At 44.6% G+C, this 22444-nt stretch overlaps 1 protein-coding gene across 50 annotated transcripts in view; it reads right to left on the bottom strand.

Moving 5' to 3' along the window:
• Window positions 1–22444, bottom strand: part of LOC140396907 (calcium/calmodulin-dependent protein kinase type II subunit beta) — a 392935-nt gene that overhangs the window by 55495 nt on the left and 314996 nt on the right. For 24 of the 50 annotated variants that reach the window (XM_072485774.1, XM_072485778.1, XM_072485773.1 and 21 more), the window contains 4 exons: window positions 22130–22198; window positions 18608–18652; window positions 15706–15754; window positions 243–338 (listed from right to left, as the gene is read on the bottom strand). In XM_072485774.1, the coding sequence (XP_072341875.1) occupies window positions 243–338; window positions 15706–15754; window positions 18608–18652; window positions 22130–22198 (259 nt within the window). The remainder of the gene's footprint in view (window positions 1–242; window positions 339–15705; window positions 15755–18607; window positions 18653–22129; window positions 22199–22444) is intronic. The other 26 variants (XM_072485795.1, XM_072485797.1, XM_072485798.1 and 23 more) reach the window with 5 other exon arrangements.

Genomic DNA, 22444 nt, shown 5'->3' with positions numbered 1-22444 from the left:
GGACTAATTGGTGATTTGATTTCAAAACACCATTCCATTTTGTTTACTATGAAGGGTTGGGGAGACTCAGAGAAAAACTAATCCCTTTAACCCAGAATAGAAATGTACAGCTAAATTGTCAATGGACTACATATCAAGACATATTTTATGTTTTCTTTTTATGAATGGCCACTTTCTACAACTTGGAAACACACACAGGCAGTCACGTGAAATGCAGAACACAGCATGCCCAGACAACTTACAGAGTACAGGAGGCGGAGGGTGAGCAGACTGGAGCACCTCGGCTTGAGGCCCAGCACCTGACTGGTTCCTTACAGCACTGCTCTCAGCGCCCTTGGCTGGAGGCAGCATGCAAAGGACGATGGAAACAAACACACAGAGCATGTTACACAGTAAACAGAATGAATGATGAAAAACACCACAAGGTGAGAGGGCAAAAATAATGATGGGACATAATCTTTCCACAAGGCTCAAAGTCTAAATTTGTTTTTAAAATACATTTTGGGATAAAAGATACAAAGTGGGAATATGCACACAGAAGGCAGAAATATTGAATATTCCATCAAAAAGAAAAGAATTCTCAAATTACAATTTAAAAATTGCACCAACTTACAGCACAGGCCCAAGGTCTCCCTGGGATGAGGGTCTTACATTGTTTCTTATTTTCTGCTGACACACTGGACAGCGCAGCTTAGAGATGCAAAAACAACAAGTGCATTGTTTTTGGTGTGGGCAGTGAGGGAATTGGGAAGAAAATTAAGGAAATAGTTTGCCTGCCTGATGTTACAGGAAGTGGTGATCTGCCACTGAGTGACACAGACAACAACCAGCATTAATCTCCAAACCTGGTCATGACCTTCAGGTGGGTGAAAATGACACAGGACAAAGTCAGTCAACATTCAATATTGGCCGTTTGACATTCACAATAGATTATACTTTTACAATGAACAAAGTGGATTCTCTGTTGTGATGAAATGGTAAAGGATGAGATAAAAAGGCACAAACCATGACAAACTACACCAGTTACTCAATGAAAGTCTTATACTTTGTATATAAAAATATGACTATGACAAGCATTTTACATTTATCAAGCCTTCATACTCCAGAATGTAGGAGAGGTTGTAGGCCCTAGCCCAGCATTTCAATCTGAGATTCATGCTTCAGAAATGACTCTCACATTGTGGAACTTCCAGTCAGCCTTATTCATGTCAAACTTGAAAAATGCTTGTGCCCAGCGATTTCTAGCCATGGGTCTCGGTAGAAGATTGAGCAGTTCTACATCTAGCTCAGAATGAGTGGACCATCACACATCTTACTCATCGTGGAAGTAGCCCAAATTCCAGAAAGCAGCTTTTTCTGCTTGCGGTGAGCTCAGATGTGTCCCATTCGCATCCCTCTGACTCACGTTTTTTCAAAAGTTCCAAAACTCGGTTAATAGTTAGCACATGTCATTTCTCAAAAATCACTTGTCTTATTACCAATTTAAGGTAACTCTGGGAGCCAACAATTGAGTAAATTAATGCATGAGACTCACTCAACTGTAACTCACTCACTATGAATGGATCTTTGCAAAGCTGAGATAGCAGCCTTGAGATGAAAATAATTCAGGGCACTCACAAAAGACTGGTATTTTTTCTTTGCTGCTAATTGAGTTTGTAAAAAGACTAAAAGGTGAGCAAGAGAGGGAAATTGATAGGAGTCATTTTCTTATCACCTTGATCAGTCACGTACCCATCACTGAAGACACTAAGGCCTTGCAGTTTTCCAACAAGTTAAAATCTGCTTGCTACCTACTGAGCAATTTTAATAGCATCTAGCACCAGCCTTGTATGTCAGTTTTCACAACACACCTACATCAAATCACCTCCAAAATCACAGTAAGTGTCAACTTGTCGCAACATGCTGAAATCTGGCCTGAAGAATGAGAACATTAGTGAGATGACTCAAAGCCTCAAGGGTATAGTTACAAAAAGCTAAAAACAGAATCGCTGCTCAGAGACTTTTATGAGATAAAATTAGACACGCTTGTTCTATGAAGAACATAACTTACTGAAATGAACATAGAACAGTACAGCACAGAACAGGCCCTTCGGCCCTCGATGTTGTGCCGAGCATTGTCCGAAACCAAGATCAAGCCACTCCCTGTCATTCTGGTGTGCTCCATGTGCTTATCCAATAACCGCTTGAAAGGTCCTAAAGTGCCCGACTCCACTATCACAGCAGGCAGTCCATTCCACACCCTAACCACTCTCTGAGTAAAGAACCTACCTCGGACATCCCTCCTATATATCCCACCCTGAATCTTATAGTTATGCCCCCTTGTCACAGCTACATCTACTGGAGGAAACAGTCTCTGAATGTCCACCCTATCTATCTCCCTCATTATCTTAAAAACCTCTATTAAGTCGCCTCTCATCCTCCTCCACTCCAAAGAGAAAAGCCCTAGCTCCCTCAACCTTTCCTCATAAGACTTATCCTGCAAACCAGGCAGCATCCTGGTAAATCTCCTTTGCACCCTTTCCAATGCTTCCAGATCCTCCCTATAATGATGTGACCAGAGCTGCACACAATACACCAAATGTGGTCCTGTACAGTTGCAGCATAACCCCACGGCTCTTAAACTCAAGCCCCCTGTTAATAAACGCTAACACACTATAATAAGCCTTCTTCACGGCTCGATCCACTTGAGCGGCAACCTTCAGAGATGGACATGAACCCCAAGATCTCTCTGTTCTGCATCCTATAAATGTCTCTTTGCAGCCTACAACAGCCCTCCACCTCATCCACTACTCCACCAATCTTGGTGTCATCAACAAATTTACTGACCCACCGTTCTGCCCCCTCCTTCAAGTCATTGATAAAAATCACAAATAGCAGAGGACCCAGCACAGATCCCTGGGGTACACCGCTGGTAACTGGTCTCCAGTCTGAAAATTTTCCATCCACCACCACCCTCTGTCTTCTATGTGATAGCCAGTTACTTATCCAATTAGCCAAATTTCCCTCTGTCCCACACCTCCTTACTTTCTTCATGAGCCGACCATGGGGAACCTTATCAAACGCCTTATTAAAATCCATGTATACGACATCAATTGCTCTACCTTCATCTACACACTTAGTTACCTCCTCAAAGAATTCAATCAAATTTATGAGGCAAGACCAACCCTTCAAAGGGCAGCACGGTAGCATTGTGGATAGCACAATTGCTTCACAGCTCCAGGGTCCTAGGTTCGATTCCGGCTTGGGTCACTGACTGCGGAGTCTGCACATCCTCCCTGTGTGTGCGTGGGTTTCCTCCGGGTGCTCCGGTTTCCTCCCACAGTCCAAAGATGTGCAGGTTAGGTGGATTGGCCATGATAAATTGCCCTTAGTGTCAAAAATTGCCCTTAGTGTTGGGTGGGGTTACTGGGTTATGGGGATTGGGTGGAGCTGTTGACCTTCGGTAGGGTGCTCTTTCCAAGAGCCGGTGCAGACTCGATGGGCCAAATGGCCTCCTGCACTGTATATTCTATGAAATTCATGAATCTGTGTTGACTATCCCGGATTAAGCTGCATCTTTCCAAATGGTCATAAATCCTGTCACACAGGACCTTTTCCATTATCTTCCTGACCACCGAAGTAAGACTAACTGGCCTATAATTACCAGGGTCATTCCTATTCCCTTTCTTGAACAGAGGAACAACATTCGCCACTCTCCAGTCCTCTGGCCGTGGACAGCGAGGACCCAAAGATCAAAACCAAAGGCTCTGTAATCTCATCCCTTGCCTCCATAAGAATCCTTGGGTATATCCCATCTGGCCCAGGGGACTTGTCGACCCTCAGGTTTTATAAATTGCTAATACATCCTTCCTCAGAACATCTACTTCCTCCAGCCTACCCGCCCAAATCACACACTCATCCTCAAAAACATGGCCCCTCTCCTTTGTGAACACTGAAGAAAAGTATTCATTCAACACCTCTCCTAATTCTTCTGACTCCATGCACAAGTTCCCACTACTGTCCTTGACCGGCCCTATCCTCACCCTGGTCATTGTTTTATTTCTCACAAAAGAGTAAAATGCCTTGGGGTTTTCCTTGATCCGACACGCCAAGGACTTCTCATGCCCCCTCCTAGCTCTCCTAAGCCCTTTTTGCAGCTCATTCCTTGCTACCTTGTAACCCTCAAGTGACCCTACTGAACCTTGTTTCTCATCCTTACATACTCTTCCTTTTTCTTCTTGACAAGACATTCAACCTCTTTTGTGAACCATGGTTCCCTCACATGGCCATTTCCTCCCTGCCTGACAGGGACATGCCTATCAAGGACACGCAGTATTTGTTCCTTGAACAAGGGTCACTTTTCATTTGTGCCTTTCCCTGACAGTTTCTGTTCCCATCTTATGCTCCCTAATACTTGCCTAATCACATCATAATTACCCCTCCCCCAATTATATACCTTACCCTGCCGTATGCCCCTATCACTATTGCAATAGTGAAAGACACCGAATTGTGGTCACTATCTCCAAAGTGCTCTCCCACAAACAAATCTAACACTTGGCCCGGTTCATTACCCAGTACCAAATCCAATGTGGCCCCCCCCCTCTTGTCGGCCTATCCACATATTGTGTCAGGAAGCCCTCCTGCACACACTGTACAAAAACTGCCTCATCCGAACTGTTCGACCTATAGAGGTTCCAATCAATATTTGGAAAGTTAAAGTCGCCCATGACAACTACCCTGACACCTCCACACCTATCCATAATCTGTTTTGCAATTTCTTCCTCCACATCTCTATTACCATTTGGGGGCCTATAAAAAACTCCTAACAACGTGACCGCTCTTTTCCTATTTCTAACTTCGGTCCATATTACCTCAGTAGGCAGATCCCCTTCAAACTGCCTTTCTGCAGCCGTCAAACTATCCTTGATGAACAATGCTACTCCTCCACCTCCTTTACCACCTTTCCTACTCTTACTGAAACATCTATACCCCGGAACTTGCAACAACCATTCCTGTCCCTGTTCTAACCATGTCTCCGTAATGGCCACAACATCGTAATCCCAAGTACCAATCCACGCTCCAAGTTCACCTACCTTATCCAGATGCTCCTTGCATTGAAGTAGACAGACTTCAACCCACCTTTCTGTCTGCCGGTACAGGCCTACGACCTTGATACCCTCCTCAGTACCTCACTACTCTTGACACTGGCTTCTGGAACACAGCTCGTTTTCCCAGCCCCCTGACAAATTAGTTTAAACCCCCCCCGAAGAGCCATAGCAAATTTCCCTCCAGGATATTGGTGCCCCTCTGGTGCAGGTGCAAACCGTCCTGTCTGTACAGGTCCCACCTTCCCCAGAATGTGCTCCAATTATCCACGTACCTGAAACCCTCCCCCCTACACCATCTCTGCAGCCACGTGTTTATCTGCACTCTCTCCCCGTTCCGCACCTCACTAGCACGTGGCACCGGCAACAAACCAGAGATGACAACATGGTTCGTCCTGGCTCTCAGCTTCCACCCTAGCTCCCTAAATTCCTGTTTTAAATCCCCGTCCCTTCTCTTAACTATGTCGTTGGTACCGATGTGTACCATGACTTGTGACTGCTCCCCCTCCCCTTTAAGGATTCTGAAAACACGGTCCGAGACGTCACGGACCCTGGCACCCGGGAGGCAACATACCATCCATGAGTCTCGCTGCCACAGAACCGTCTATCTGTCCCTCTAACTATCGAGTCCCCAATAACTAATGCTCTCCTGCTCTCCCTCCTTCCCTTCTGAGCCACAGGGACGGACTCAGTGCTGGAGATCCGTTCACCGTGGCTTACCCCTGGTAGGTCGTCCCCCTCAACAGTATCCAAAACTGTATACTTGTTACTGAGGGGAACGACCACAGAGGATCCCTGCACTGACTACTACCTCCCAGCCCTCTCACCGTCACCCATCTACCTTGATTCTTCGGAGTAACTACATCCCTGAAGCTACTATCTATGACCACCTCTGCCACCCGAATGACTCGAAGTTCATCCAGCTCCAGTTCCCTAACGCGGTTTCTGAGGAGCTGGAGATGGGTGCACTTCCCATAGGTGAAAGCAGCAAGGACACTGACGGTGTCCCTCACCTGAAACATTCCGCAGGAGGAACATTGCACTGCCTTCCCTGCCATCCCCTCTAGATAAAAAAAGAAAAAGCAAGAAAGAGCTGACCTGTTATTCACTCTACCCCTTAGGTTAATGGAGGTGGAAGGGTGGGGGACACTACAAGTATAGTGTCGATGGTTTAGAAACTGCCCAACTTAAATACAGGTAAAAATAAAACACTTAACCAGCGACCACTGCGCTCCACATGAGAACAGCAATCAGCTGTTATGGGCCTGCGCAAACAATTTAAATCTTTACTACTTACCCAGCAGTCAATCTGTCCTCACTCCAACCGGATTCAGCTTGAAACTCCCAACAGTAAGTTTAAAAAAATGTTTTACTCCCCTTCTCAGCAAGCACTCAGCAACCACTGCACCCCGCACAATAACACCTCAGGGAAAAGAAAAACTATTTACCAGTCACCAGCCAATCACTTACCCGCAGGCTGTGACGTCACGGTTCAACTTCTTTCTACTTCTACCTGCCCTCGAGTCTCCCTCTTGATCTTTACTCGGCTGGGATCCTTACAGTGATTGTCTTTTTTTTTGGTTAGAGGAGGTAGGGAGGGAAACACTGAAGAAGTGTTTCGGGTTTAACTGTCACTTGACAACAGCTCCTCCACAAACCACCTTCAAGATACGGTGACCGTAATGCACTGATGCAAATTGTCCTCGCAACAGCCAATCAGCAGCTCCGCTCTACTGCCCTCTGCTGGATGCTTGCCTTCACTTGAACACTTAGGGTGTCTTGCTGAGGTACACTTTCTGGATGCAGTGACCGCAATGCATTGATGCAAATTTTCCCCACAGCAGCCAATCAGCAGCTCTGCTCTACTGCCCTCTGCTGAGGCACAAATGTTGTGTAGTTTCTGTTTATCTGCCCAATTGGACATTTGACAGGAATGAGCTAAAAGGTTAGGCCTTGGTATAAAGGTTGGTTCAGCTGGAACTGACCTTATTGCTGTGAAATTCTTAAGAAGTGACAACATTTAAAATGGCAGCTTGCTAAACGAGACATTCTCCAAAAGCATCAAGTTACTTCTTTCCCAATGAAACAGAACATTCTGAAACAGGCAGTTTAATGTCTCTCTTCAGCCTTCTTCCACATTTAGCTACCACCAAATGTTAGCAGACTTTAATAAAAAAGAATTCCGCTCCTGAGCATCTGTAGAGATGTCTCGATGGAATAAAGCTGATCAAGGAGCGGATCTCAATTAAATGATAAAGCTCTTAAATGGTATCAAAAAGATAAATCTAAATTAAGTTGCGAACATCAAAGGATATAGATTGACAAATTACATAAATGAGAATTACATTTAAAAAAAGTAGTACAAGGTTTTATCTCACTAAATATTTGAAATACGTCAATAGGAACTTTCAACTTCACTGGCTCCTTGTTAGATTCTAGAAACTGAGTTTCTACAAGCTTGGAGAACTCTCATGGATGCTATTTATTTTTGCTGAATTCTGAAGTTGTCCTCCATTTAACATTTAGTTCAACATTTAATTTGGAAGGAGGTGCAATAATATATTCTATACATTGAGTACTCCTTTAAACAAATATAAGAAAGTACTTATTAATTACATTTACTGACCTTGGTCCTACACTCCAGTAATATTAAGAGCATATCTTGTCTGGGACACAACAACTTATATCCCTCCAAACTATTCCTTTCCCAACCCAAACGTCATATTTCGAGGACTGTAGGTAAATCTTGAACTTATTTAATTTTTTTACTGAATGCACTTTAGAACTGCCTTCGCCCCTCTTGTTGCATGCACATAGATTTTTGGTGTAGCACTCTAAAATGAACAGGCTCCCTCAGTTTCATTCTGAAGATGCATTCGACTTAACTGGCTGGATATCCAAGTTTGATTCACTTTTAAAATGTGGGCAGGATTCAACGGCCTCCCAGCCGCGTGTTTCTCAGGGGCGGAATGCGGTGTGCCATTCGTTGGCGGCAGGATTCTCTGCTCCCGCCGCTCTCAATGGGAATTCCCATTAAACCCACCCCACACCACCGGGAAACCCGTCAGCGGGGTTGCGCTGCCGGCAGAAGCAGAGAATCCTGCTGTCAGCGAACGACTGGAGAAATCCAGCCAATGTCTCAACAAGGATAGTGATTAATTCACTCCTTGGTCCCTTCTTAATTTTCAGCGTGATATATCAATTCTATTTGTTGGATACCCCTTTGGCATACTTTTCCCGTCGTCATAGTGGAGTAGATAAGAGGTCCACAGGTGCCACCTGCTCTCTGCTACCTTTCCCAGGTGTCCATACTGTTCTATTAAGTCAGACATTAATCAATTGAGATCATTCGACTGGACTAAGCCTAATGTTTACTTTCTCCCCAAATCCACAAGCGCAGGGCTCGGTAGATGCCTGGCTGATTTTTCCCTCTGCAGCCCAGAGCACTTAAGATGAGATACTTCACCACAGACAGATTCAACCAGGCAATCTTCATGACTCAATCACATTCTGTCCTCACCAGGAGAGCTGACAGGAATGTTGCCATGTGAGTGTCTGTTTAAGAAAGGTTTTTGTCTTATCACATGGCTTCAGTGATGTTATGGATGGAGCTGGGCTGTGGCTCTGTGAGTTCTTTTGGTTTCGCTTTCAAATTTGGCTGCTGTGGACTCAGAGAACAGAAGTGTTTTGGCCTATCTCTCTGTTTTCATTTTAAAGAGTTGTTCCAAGACAAAAAACATTGATTATAGCTACCTGCTGTTTTGGTAAATGAAAAGATATAATTTGCTTTCCGGAAGGGTTTAAATCTACTGATGAGATGGGGTCAGAATCTCAGGAAAAGCCAGTCTTTTTCAAGTGAGAATGCAAAGTACTAGGCCACACCCTTGAAAAGGGGTTTTTGGGGTTTTATTTTTGAATTGGAAAAGTTAAGGAGGAATTCATTGATTACTGTAGCTGTGCCATGGATAAAAAGGGTGTACTGCGAATTCTGGGTATGATCAACTTCGTTGGAAAGTTCATTCCCAACTTTACCTCCAAGACGTCCCAGCTCAGGGAGTCCATTAAGAAGGATGTGGTCTTCCAGTGGTCACTGAAACATGAGCAGGATGGGTGAGTGCTCTGTGTTTCCCGAACAGCGCCTTTTTCGACCCAGCCAAGGAGACAAAAATTTCCATGGACACATCTCAATAATAATATAATAATAATCGCTTATTGTCACAAGTGGGCTTCAGTGAAGATACTGTTAAAGCCCCTAGTCGCCACGTTCCGGCGCCTGTTCGGGGAGGCCGGTATGGGAATTGAACCCGTGCTGCTGCCTTGTTCTGCATTACAAGCCAGCTGTTTAGCCCACTATGCTAAAGCATCCCCAAGAGGGGATTGGAGCAGTGTTGTTGCAACAGAATGCGAATGGGGATTGGCTACCGGTAGCATATGCCTCGAGGGCATGATGGACACAGAGCACGAGCACAGATATGTACAAATCGAAAAAAGAATGCCTGGGACTTGTCATGGGGCCTGGAAAAGGTTCACGATTACGTGTGTGGGCTTCCCACATTTTTGGTTGAGACGCCTCACAGGCCGCGATAGGCAACAAGAACCTATGCCAGATGTCCCCGTGGATACAATGGCTCATGAAGCTTCAGCGGTATGACTTCAACTTGATCTACAGGCAAATTTGTGGCTGTCGCTGACACACTCTTAAGAGCTGTGTCCATAAATTAAGTCTGTCCAGTGGGGGTGGGTGATGAAGTTCAAGTAGGTTCAATTTGGCGTTACATCCCCGCTGGGGCCTGGCTATTTTGAAGATCTTTATTTCTTTTTTTTTTTTACAAATGTCCAATTCCTTTTTTTCTCCAATTAAGGGGCAATTTAGCATGGCCAATTTACCTGCACATCTTTGGGTTGTGGGGGTGAGGCCTACACCGACACGGGGAGAACTCCACGTGGACAGTGACCCGGGACCGGGATCGAACATGGAATGCAATGCCTGTGGAAGTAGTTGAGTCAGAAACATTAGGGACCTTCAAGTGGCTATTGGATAGGTACATGGATTACGGTAGAATGATGGAGTGTAGATTAATTTGTTCTTAATCAAGGACAAAGGTTCGGCATAACATCGTGGGCCGAAGGGCCTGTTCTGTTCTGTATTTTCTATGTTCTATGTGTGGGGTCTTTATGTTTGCAATTGATAAAAATTCCTGGTGTGTGTTTATGTATGTATGTTAACTCAGTTCTTAGAATAAAGCTTATTTTGATTAAAGTGTCTCGGAACACTGTTGAATCACAACTGAAGGGAAAGCTCTTGTGCTCACCCTAGCCAAATTCAACAAAAAGTTATAGGTCAGATGAACTCCATAATACACTTAACCCTGGTCCATAACAATGTTGCAAGAACCTCTATGGTAAAGGTACAGCAAAACCTGTCAACTGAAGCCAATGATGTCTCAGCATTCAAGAAATATGACATTACAATTCTTTTCCATAAATCCATGGAGACCATTTGAAACTCAAACCCACTTTGCGATTTCTTCTGAAAAGTCAGGATACTTTGTATTTGAATTGCCTTGATTGAGACAATGTACTCAATTTGAAAAGGAAAAGAATTAGTGCTCATAAAAGGGAACTGTGGGCAGCACACTGGCGCAATGGTTAGCTTGCTGCCTCACGGCGCTGAGGTGCCAGGTTCAATCCCAACTCTGGGTCACTGTCCGTGTGGAGTTTGCACATTCTCCCCGTGTTTGTGCGGGTTTTACCTCCACAACCCGAAGATGTGCAGGGTAGGTGGATTGAACACGCTAAATTGCCCCTTAATTGGAAAAAATGAATTGGGTACTCTAAATTAAAAAAATAAATAAAAATAAAAGAGACTGGATCACTGAATTAACCCCAAGATCTCACCCTGAAAGTACAGGTTGAGCATCCCTCATCCCAAATGCTTTGGGCCAAGTGTGTTGGATTTTGGAATAAACTGCTGATGGCGCAGTGTGCATTGAGAATCGAGCATGTGCGGAATGGTAGTGCAGATTTTGGAATATTTTGATTCAGGGATGCAACCTGTACGACCATACATTTCCTATACTGTACCATCCATCGAAATAAAGAAAAAGCAACAGTTGGCTGAATAGCCATAAATCAGTGTCAGTAAAGGTTAACATTTCACTCATAACTGCGACTAAGTTTATCTCCCACCCACTATTAAATCACCTTGATCACTTTGAGACAAAGGATTCACATGTTCCTAAGTATCAGGAGAATGACCTTTAAAAGGGACATAATGCTTTGGGGCACTGAGCAGGAAGACAAGTTACTTAAAACCATTTGGGCATGCTCTTTACTCCCAGCAGTATTGTCTGGATATATCCGGCTTTGGACTTCTTGCGAGGTCATACTCAGTTAAGTAGTTTTTAAAATCACAGTGATGCTAAATTTAAAATGACTTAAGAATATGAAGGCAATCATTCAAATCAATCTATACAACCCCTGCAGTAAATTTTGCAACTATCTAACTGCAGAATCTGTGATTTGACTGCAATTGTCATCAGCGGTATAAAAGGATTGGCGATGAAGTAAAGTTGTACTTCATGTCAGAAACATTTGATGGATTTAAAGAAAAAAAACTCAGTTTAACCTCTGAGACTGAGATTTCGTCCCCTTAAACCAATCTTCAGGCACCCCGTTGACTGATTTCTCAACACATATGTCTGAAATTGCTTGTGTATTTGTCCTAAAGGACAATTGAACTCTGGAGAGCTGTTTTCTTCACTGTGGCATTTGAATGCACAAAGAGCAATCAATGCCCTTGACATTGTCAGGAAAGTGATGGAATTTCTTTCAAGAGTTAATGATTTAGTCTAACTTAGTGTTGCTGGGTCTTAGAAGCATTGGAGTGTCTTTTTTAAAATTTAGAATACCCAATTCATTTTTTCCAATTGAGGGGCAATTTAACGTGACCAATCCACCTACCCGGCACATCTTTGGGTGGTGGGGGCGAAACCCACGCAAACACAGGGAGAATGTGCAAACTCCACAGGGACAGTGACCAGAGCCGGGTTTCGAACCTGGGACCTCGGCGCCACCATGCTGCCAGCATTGCAGTGTTAAACTGGTTCAAAGTCAGAGTATCAACTAGATCATGATGTGTAAATAATGCTGTTGTGACTCACTGAATTCTGGCACCAGATTCATGAGTGCATTTCAATTCCGTGCTAACTAGTAGGCTAAATTCAACAGCAGTATACCTGAAACTCGAAAGAGTGAAACTGCCCAACAAAGCTGGTCAGCTTTACAAATGCAATTGAAATTTCCAGGCAGTCCCGAGGAACAGACAATAATATACACAGAAGTTAATCTACCAATTTATAACCATGAATCCAGCCTCATCTCTCTTTGCTCCATACATGATCCACTGTTCAAACACCACAGGCATTGGAATTTCCTCAAACTTAGCATGCACACGCAGAAGTTTTAACCAAACCAGTGTGATCTTACTGATGAGTGAGGTGTCATTTTTAATACACTTGACACCAGCACTCAGTACATGTCCTGTCTGGTGTCACAACTTACCATCAATACCTAAAATTAATAGGAACAGGAATTACTTGTTTTAACCATTTCCATCTGGGACTTTAGTTAATGTTGGTGCTGTTGAAGCGAAACTTCTAAGATTGATGAGTTTGTTTCGGTTCAAATCAGCTCTCGTGTCAGACTTGGTTGCTTCCCAAACCAGTTTGACTGCACTCACAACTAAAATTGCCTATCCCTCAAAAGCAAACAGAGATTTATGAGGTCAAATGCTCAACTGACCCACATCAGCTTGACTTTTAAATAGCCAGCAGTTCAACCTACAAACCAGTCTGAGGCAGGGTCATCAGAATGCACTAAAGTATGGGAGCAGAGTGAAAGCAAGCTGCAGTCTAACTTGACCGTTTACCTTGACGTTTCTGATGCAAATGTTGTCAGGCACCAATGAAATAAAGTCTGTGGACAGCTTTATCAGGACAGTCACCTAAAGATTAAAATTCTAAAGATCGCTTTTAAGTGGGTTGATATGAAACTTTTTTCAAACAGCATTTTTCCAAAACTTAGCTAATCCTCCCCCAAAACTGCAATACGGATCTCCTTACCTTCACCTTCAGCCTCCTCGTTTGACAGGTCATCTACTGCTATTTCCACTACCACTATCCAAAGACATATCTCCCCTCCACCCTCTGCTTTCCAAAGGACCCCATTCCTGACAAATCCATGCTTCTGTAAACTACCACCTGTTCTACTGTCCCTGGCACCTTACAGTGCAGAGTCAGAGATGCCCGGTCACTTCCTCTCGCATTACTGTTTCGGGTTCCAAACGCTACTTCATGGTCAGAAAACAATTTAGCACAATGACTGCTGCTCTTGATGCACACTTCTCTGCATCACAATACCAATGTAGGTATGCTGAACACCTCTATTCTGTCTTCAAACGTGATCCTGTCCTGAACTCTCTCTTCTGCTGACTACCTCGACTATTCAACCCCCTTTCAAACCTCAGCCTTTGGCTTCCTACACTGTTTCAGAAAAAAAATCAATGCAAGTCCATGGAAGAACACCATATCCTGATAGCCCTCTAACCCCATTTATTGTCCTCAATAATGACACACCTAACTTGTAGCTCCCATTTTCTCTCGCAGGAAGCTGCAATGAGAGAACTCTAACAGCACTGTGGTGAACTGCTGTGGTTCAGGAAGGCACCTCACTACCACTGACTCCAGTGCAATGAGGGCTAGATACATGCTGGTCTCGTGAGTGATGCCCATGTCCTGTGACATAGTAAAAAAAATTGACATGCTTGTACTTTTCAGCATCGATTGGCGGGGGGGGGGGGGGGGTTGTGCAGGCAACTGCTGCCTCTCTCCTCACTGAATCATTGCACTGGCAAGATATGCAACTTGGTGACCACAGATCAGGCACCGTGATTGATGTAACCTGCTCAGTTTGCAGTTTTGCCATTCTTCATACACTTTCTATATTGCCCTCTCACCTTTCAGCTATTTTTCTGTTCGCTACTGGCTTATTGCAATGTCAAGTTATCGTTTTGCTGGTCTGAGAACATAAGATAAAGTAGCAGGAGTAGGCCATTACTGGGCATAGTGCTAATGTCACGATCAGTATTCCAAAGCGCCAGGCATCTCACCTGGGGACAGCGGTTCAAATCCCACCAGGGCAGCTGGTGGAATTAGAATTCAATGAAATAATCAAAAAAATATCTGGAATTAAAACTAGTCTCAGAGTTCCCTCAATGAGCAATTAGGAACGGGCATCAAATGTTGGCACTGCCGGTGACACCTACATCTCGTGGAAATTTTAAAAAAAAGTTCCCTGAGCTACTCGACATTGATATCAAAGCTGATCTTCAACCTCAACATCTGTTCCTAATTCAAACTCTTTTACAATCAGTATTTATTTTCCTTTGTGCCTGGTTTTTCTTACCCCTTTTCTGTTCATTCCATTTTAAATGTTCATCTGTAGTATCTTCCACTTCTGTTGAAGTTTCCACACCAGAAATGTATTTTTCTCACCAAAAATGCTACCTGACTTGCTGAGTCGTTCCAGCGTTTTCTGTTGTATTTCAGATTTCTAACAGCTACAGTATCTCTTTCTATTTGTTCATCCTTGAACATGGGGCGGGATTCTCCACTCCCGCGCCGAAGTGCCCACGCCGTCGAGGTTCACGACGGCGTGAAATGGCCCCGATCCCGACCGATTCAGGCCCCGACAATGGGCTTGGATCGGGGCCGCGTCATCTACACGCGCGCCAGGCCTTGTCGCCGCGTAAAGGCGGCGCCGCATAGATGACGCGGCTGGCGCTGCATAACTGGCGCCAACTCGCGCATGCGTGGTTGCCGTCCTCTCGGAGTCCGCCCAGCAAGTAGATGGCGGACGGATTTTGCGGGGCCGCGGAAGGAAGGAGGTCCTCCTTCAGAGAGTACGGCCCGACGATCGGTGGGCACCGATCGCGGGCCATGTCACATTTAGGTACCCCCCGGTGCAGGATTCCCCTCCTCCCCCCGCAGACTGCCCCCCCCAGCGTTCCTGCGCTGTTTCCGACGGCAGCGACCAGGTGCGGACGGCGCCGGGGGGAACCCGCCGTTTTGGCCTGGCCACTCGGCCCATCCGGGCCTGAGAATAGCGGGGGTGCCGGAGAATCGCCATTTTGGGTGTCTCCGGCGATTCTCCGGCCTGTGGCACGTGGAACTCGACGGGGCCGTTCCTGCCGCTTGGGAGAATCGCGGGAGGGCGTCGGACCGGCGTCCCGGGAAATTTTGGCGGCCCAGGCGATTCTCCCAACCGGCGCGGGAGTGGAGAATCTCGCCCATGATTCCCTGAACTCAAAATATGACAGCAGTGCCCAACTCTGACAGCAGCTGCCAAGAGGAGAAAGATTTGTTTCCCATTCCTTCACAGCGGCATGATCATGTTAAATGGAATACCAAACTTGAATGAGGTCACTTCGATTTGAGCCTTTGATGGTCATGCATTGTTTTACCAATTTAAGAACCACAAGAATAAATGCAGCACACGTTCAAGTATAACTCTGAATCCTGCAATGGCAATTTTTAAAAGCTGCTCTCAATGTAGTGCTCACCTTTAACATCTTCGTCTTCAATAGTCGTGTTACTGCTGTCTGAAGACTCCTGCAAATAAAACAGAAACAATCTTACTGCAAATACTCCATGAATTCACCACCTGAACTCTGAAATAACAGCACAGATACTGGCAGAAAAAGAGAAGCAATTATGTGAATGTTTGAGTGAAACAGAGCAGGAAGAAGCATGAAGGTGAAGCAGAGAAGAATAAAGGAACTACTTTTTATAATTTGAGCCATGCAACTTTTTTTAAAAACACATCTTATTTACTGTTAAATAATTTTAGTTAGGTGGGGTTTAAAAAAAAGAACGAGATCAGATCATCAGTGAATTTAAATCTTGCAAACATGTCACTAACTACCTGGATGGCTGGTGGAAGCAGATTCAACAGTAGTTTGCTGTTCAAAGGAATTTGACTTGACAAGAAGTACAGCAGGATCCAAATGCATATTGTGATTGCCAGCTATCTGGTGTCCAGCAGTCATTTTTTAATAAACAAGTTCAAGCCCTATGCACTCTAAAGGTCCCACTGTTTGAATGATTAAAGGGCTGTACTGTTAAAAACACTAAGCTTTTGCAATTGGGAGCCACAATGTATGCTGGCTAGTCATTTTAAGTTCCTGAGAAGAGGATTGTATCTTTTACAGCCTGAAGAATTTAGTGCATATTCATTGCAGGAAAGAATGCAAGAAGAGATGACGCTGAAATGTTTATGTTAACAAGCGACCTGATTTGAGTGATCCATTAAACTATCCTTTTGGTTGATTAGGGATTATTCTCCCGTTCTATATCTGCTTGTTGTGACCATTCCTATCTACCATAGCTTTAACTCTGTGTACCCGCAACTCAGCTAGCATGTGTCTTAAGGCCCAGTATATTCACAATTATTTCAGAAGTAAAGACTCCATGAGTAGAATAAAGGTGAACACATGAACAGATTTTAATAACCATGTTTGTGCAATCATTTCCAACTGGTAGACTCATCTAATCAGCAAAAACTCCCATTGATCTGCCAGACAATATGATCCTGAGAGATGTAAAGTGCAGTTTTTGCTGTTTGTTGGAAATACAAGTGTGTATCGCAGAAGATGGAGTTGCAGTTTGTTTGTTTTAGCAAATTGATCGATTAAAGAATTGGGTCATGGGTAATATATCATCTCAAATACTTGCATTACACAACTGAGGGAAGTTGGTGTGCCACAACTTGGATCCAATGAGATCAGTGTCAAGCAGAGCTCATGAGCATTACACCGGGTCGGAGAATCGGCGGGGGCTGGCGTGAATCCCGCCCCCGCCGTGTCCCGAAGTCTCCGCCACCCAGAGATTCGGCAGGGGTGGGAATCGCGCCAGTCGGCGGGTGCAGGAATCGCGGCGGGCCCACCCCCGCCGATTCTCCGGCCCGCAATGGGCCGAAGTCCCGCTGCTGGAATGCCTGTCCCGCCAGTGTGGATTAAACTACCTTTTGAACGGCGAGACAAGGCGGCGCGGGAGGGCTCGTGGGGCACGGTGCGATCTGGCCCCGGGGGTGCCCCCACGGCAGCCTGGCTCGCGATTGGGGCCCACCGATCCGCGGGCGGGCCTGTGCCGCGGGGGCACTCTTTTTCTTCCGCCCTCGCCATGGTCTTCACTATGGCGGAGCCGGAAGAGACCCCCTCTCTTGCGCATGCACGGGGTTGACATCAGCTGACGCTCCTGCACATGCGCGGACCCACGTCGCCCGGCGAAGACCTTTCGGCCCCGGTTGGCGTGGCGCCAAAGGCCTTTCCCGCCAGCCGGTGGAGCGGAAACCGCTCCGGCGCGGGCCTAGCCCCTCAAGGTGAGGGTTTGGCCCCTAAAGGTGCGGAGACTTTCGCACCTTTGGGGCGGCCCGACGCCGGAGTGGTTCCCGCCACTCCCATCACGCCGGGACCCCCCGCCCCGCCGGGTAGGGGAGAATTCTGCCCTGTATTTCTTTTTTTATTCATATAAATTGAAATTACTCAATTCATTTTTTTCCCCCCAATTAAGGGACAATTTAGTGTGGCCAATCCACCTACTCTGCACATCTTTGGGTTGTTGGGGATGAATGTGCAAACGCCACACGGACAGTGACCCGGGGCCGGGATCAAACCCAGGTCCTTGGTGTGGTTAGGCAGCAGTGCTAACCAGTGTGCCAACTTGCCTCCCCACATACTGTATTTCACGGTTTGTACTCAGTCTTCAGTCCAACATCCAATCTTCCATAACCCAACCTTTGGAGTATCTTCGGGAGATTTAAGTGTGTCTATAATTACAGCTCATAACACGGAAATGTGACAAACTGAAATCAAGTGAGATTTCAAAAAAAAGTGTTGTCTGCTGACTGGATGGAAAATTATGTTCCCTGTTGGGTGTGGGGAACTTCATTCCACAATTTAAATGCAAAAAGAAAAAAAAGTTGTTACTTATTTTACAATTACACAGAATGGAGGAACCGGAGCATCTCAAAACATCTTTTCATTTCAATCCAATCTTGAAATGGTCTTCAGTTTTTAAATTAAAATAATAATGTATTTAGCTGTAAACCAAAGCCTTTGCTATCTGTTGTGCTTCCAGCCTCAGGTTGGGCTGGGAATGCCACCTAAATATGCTATATCTGTTGGCCAACTGCCTTGGAGGGTGACAAAAAAATGGAACCTCTCTGAACGTTGTTGATCAATCAAACCTGAAGTGTAGGAAAGAGCTGATGAAAGGGCTCAACCCCTGTCTACCACTTATTTACAGTATTTGTCTGCCCAATTCCAGGTAGGTGGCCATCAATCCTTTGTCACTCAAAAACAGTAATCAGAACCTTTTAACTCTTACTTAATAACAGGGATACGACAGAACGTGACAAAGGAAGATTTCAAAAGTTGGAAAGACTACAGCACAGACAGATGGTACCTTTATCCCATCCACAGGATTATGGATGACAGTAGTTTGTGGCTCCTAAAGAGATGAAAGCAGATATAGAAAAAGGAAATTTTAGTGCGGAGAAGAGGTTATAAACCAAACTAAAAACAGGGAGGCAGAAACGATCAAGGAAAAGAAGGAATAAATCAGAGAAGGAGGAGAAAAAAAAAAAAACGAAACACTTTTCTCCTGTAGGGTTTTACCAAAATAAACAGACTTGAGTGGCTAGAAATGGATAAAAGATGAAAGGCTTGCAAATCATGAGTTGAATGGGGTGACTTTGTTTGTTCTGGTGTTAATCTGGACCTCTTATAAAATTGCAGAATGAGAACTGAGCATTCCTACAGCTGGGACCAAATGGCAGCTTGATTGAGACATTCTTATAACTTTGGCTAACTGCTGAATTGTAAAGGCTAACATCAGTTTAATTCAGTGGAGACTGACACACCACCACCAATGCCACTCTCTCCCCCCACCCCCCTCTCCCAACACCAACCAGGTACTCAATTGCACAAATAATAAATAACGTTTGTGAAAGAAAAAATAGCCTGTCACTTAATGCTCAATAAGCTGGACTTGTATCTGTGAAAACCTCTTCAAAAGTTCATGTCGAAATTAGATTACCACTCCCCATGTGTGTGTGGGTCTCACCGCCACAACCCAAGAAGATATGCATGGGAAGTGGATTGGCCCTGCTAAATTTGTCCCTTAATGAGGTAGTTTAAATTTATTTTTAAAAAGATTAGCAATTGTTTCAAACAACTGATTAATCTTTTTAACCAAAAGTCGAAATGAGAGCAGACATGGCATGAGGAATTCAGTGACTGGAAGAGGGTTTCTACAGCCCAGGGGTTGACGTGTCAGGTTTCAGATCGGAGATCAGCTGCTCCCTCTCATGACCCCCAGCAAGATGACTCAAGCCTGCAGTGGGCTTCCTCAGGAGATTACTTCTCAATCACTGGAGTGTGCTGGGAACCTTCTGCTCTCTGTATTACATAAGGGGGGGATGGAAATATATCAGCTGGGACAAGTATTAATGGGGATAACAAGCCTCAATATAAGAATCCCACGCAAGTGAGGCACTCCAGAAAGATGTACACATCAATTTAAAGTGGGGAAAACTGGATTGCATTGCATCAGCAACAAATCCATCAGGGGTGTTTCAAGGCCAAGTGCTGTACAGGAGAATAATTGCATGGAAACACACCTTACCAAAACGACGGAACAATGATGGCACAGATTATGTCAGTGACTCCCAATCATGGGAACTCAATGAGGGCATGGGGTTTGGAGGAGATAGAAATGTGTACATGTCCATATTCCACACTAATATATTCAAACCTGTGGGGAACTAGATCAAACTGAGTATTTAGATATTATGTTACATGTAATATTTTGAATTAAAATTCACATTTTATGAAAAAGGAAAAAAAAGCTGGCTATTCTCTATTTCTGCCATGAACATCAAATGACAGTAAAAACTCAGTGAATACATCCTCTTTGGATTAACTATTACTGTCCTCACATTCAATGCCACATGGACCGTGATGGTCAGGAAATGGGGATAAGAATGGACACATAATGCTTCAGCACTGATTGGGAACAGGGGAGAGGCACTCTGAAAGGCCAGGTACTTTTCTTGTGGAATGGTGGAAATGGGACTTGGGCGGCACGGTCGCACTGTTGCTTCATAGCTCCAGGGTCCCAGGTTTGATTCCCGTTTTGGGTCACTGCCTGTGCTGAGTCTGCACGTTCTCCCAGTGTGTGCGTGGGTTTCCTCCGGATGCTCCGGTTTCCTCCCACAGTCCAAAGATGTGCAGGTTAGGTGGTTTGACGAAGCTAAATTGCCCTTAGTGTCCAAAAAGGTTGGGTGGGGTTACGGGGATAGGGTCGAGGTGTGGGCTTAAGTAGGGTACTCTTTCCAAGGGTCTGTGCAGGCTCGATGGGCCAAATGGCCTCCTGCACTCTAAATTCTATGATAACAGAGTTGAACCATTGAGCACTGAGTGCGTATAGCCGAACTCTCAGAGATCACCAGTTCCAGTAACTTCATGACCTGAAGCAGCCTGTCAGAATTTGACGGGTCAAGGGAGCCTCCCAGGGTTTCTGAAATTATAAATGTGTCTTGAGCCTCAGGCAAATGTATGCACAAGCACAAGGACCTCGTGGTGTGATGGAACTGAGACACTTGCTGGGCCACTTGAAAGAGCAGTTGAGAGTCAAACACAATATGAGACTGGAGTCACATATAGGAAAGACCAGGTAAGGACAGCACATAATACCCTAAAGGACATGAGGGAACCAGTTACATTTTTACAACCATTTGGCAACATCAGTCGCTTCTTATTTCTGCATTGCCTTTTTACGGAATTCAAATTCTCAAACTGCAATTTGAACTCCCATTTTCTAGATTTTTTAGGCCAGCAACATATCCTCCACCTATATAGCTGATGAGGATCTTATGTAGCCGGGCAGTGCTGATTACACCTAAGCATTTTTATTGATAAAACAAGATATCTGATCAATGAGGGAGCCTGCCGATGCTACATGGCCCAAAAAACCCTCCCTGAGATTCTAAACATTTGGTTAAGTCTTGATAATAGGTTTCAAATAAAGTGAGTGCACAGTTTAAAACTTGACACTGTCAAACGCTGGAAAAATCCCTTTGAAGGACCAAAGCATCAATATACACCAAACAGTAGCCACCCTGCCAATATAAATTCAGGGGTGTCAGTAGGCTTTGAACACCTCAAGTAATATTGCTCTTTCTGCTCTCCCCTCCCTCCATCCAGGTACAAAGACACCAAATCTTACATCAAATCGTAAAAACATGCACAAAAAACACTTCCGGAGTTTCATTTATCTTTTCTCCACATCAAAAAAATAGTTAGGTGGGTGTGACCAATATTTGGAAGAAAATTCATTTAACAGGAATTTACTGAACGTCCTTTCCTACTGACACTCCCGTTACATACTGCTGAATCACAGCACAGTCATTAGCGAAAGGAAAAGCCAGCACAAGATAAAGACAAGCCAACTAATAACACGGGAGGTACTAATGAAACATGGCTTTCTTTGGGCCCCTGTAATGTAGGTGCCGAATCCATATATACACTCATTACCTAACTCAATTTAAATGAGCGCCACTTGAAGTGTTCACTATTGACATGCTCAGTTTAAGTTATTTAATAGGGAAAAAAAGAACACAATCTATTTGGAGCTCATTGCACAAACAGTTCAAGTTTCTGTCAGCTAAGCTATTATTTAAATGGAAACTGCTATGGAGTCTTATATTTTGCAAAGCTAGAGAAAGTTTTCCTTTGGCAATTTATAGGTTATGTTTGAAAAATCTTAAGGCAAGTCAACAGGAAAAGCTCTTTGAATTAACTTCTATAAAGGCCATAATGCCCCAAACAATTTCCAAGTTTGGTCTCAAAACAAAGTTAACTGAAGATCGAGCCATGCTTCACCAGTGCCTCTGGAAGAAGATGGTATAAGAAGAAGAGCCAATACCAGTGCAGGGCAGGGAATGGTTCCTTTGGGACTGGTTACTACGTTGTTTTTGGTGCTGTTTGTCTGAGGCTGTGCAGAAAACAACAGAGGGTTTAGGTTTATTTCATGTCCACTTTTCACCTAGCCCCGCCTGGGACAGTAGATCAAGCTGAGCCGGCAGATGTTGAACTGTCTTGACATGCAGAGCCTATTCAGATCCAGCTGTGAATAGTGGCTTGCCCACTGCCAGTTGACTGGATTAGGTTCACTTTGTTACTTTGTGAACTGGCTCCTAAATGTGAGCCTCAAAGAGCAGGGATGGTGGAGTGGACTCGA

Source organism: Scyliorhinus torazame, chromosome 20, assembly GCF_047496885.1.
Source record: "Scyliorhinus torazame isolate Kashiwa2021f chromosome 20, sScyTor2.1, whole genome shotgun sequence".
Lineage (NCBI taxonomy): Eukaryota > Metazoa > Chordata > Chondrichthyes > Carcharhiniformes > Scyliorhinidae > Scyliorhinus > Scyliorhinus torazame.
Note: the sequence above shows the minus strand (reverse complement) of the source record. Positions and strands in the feature narration are given on the sequence as shown.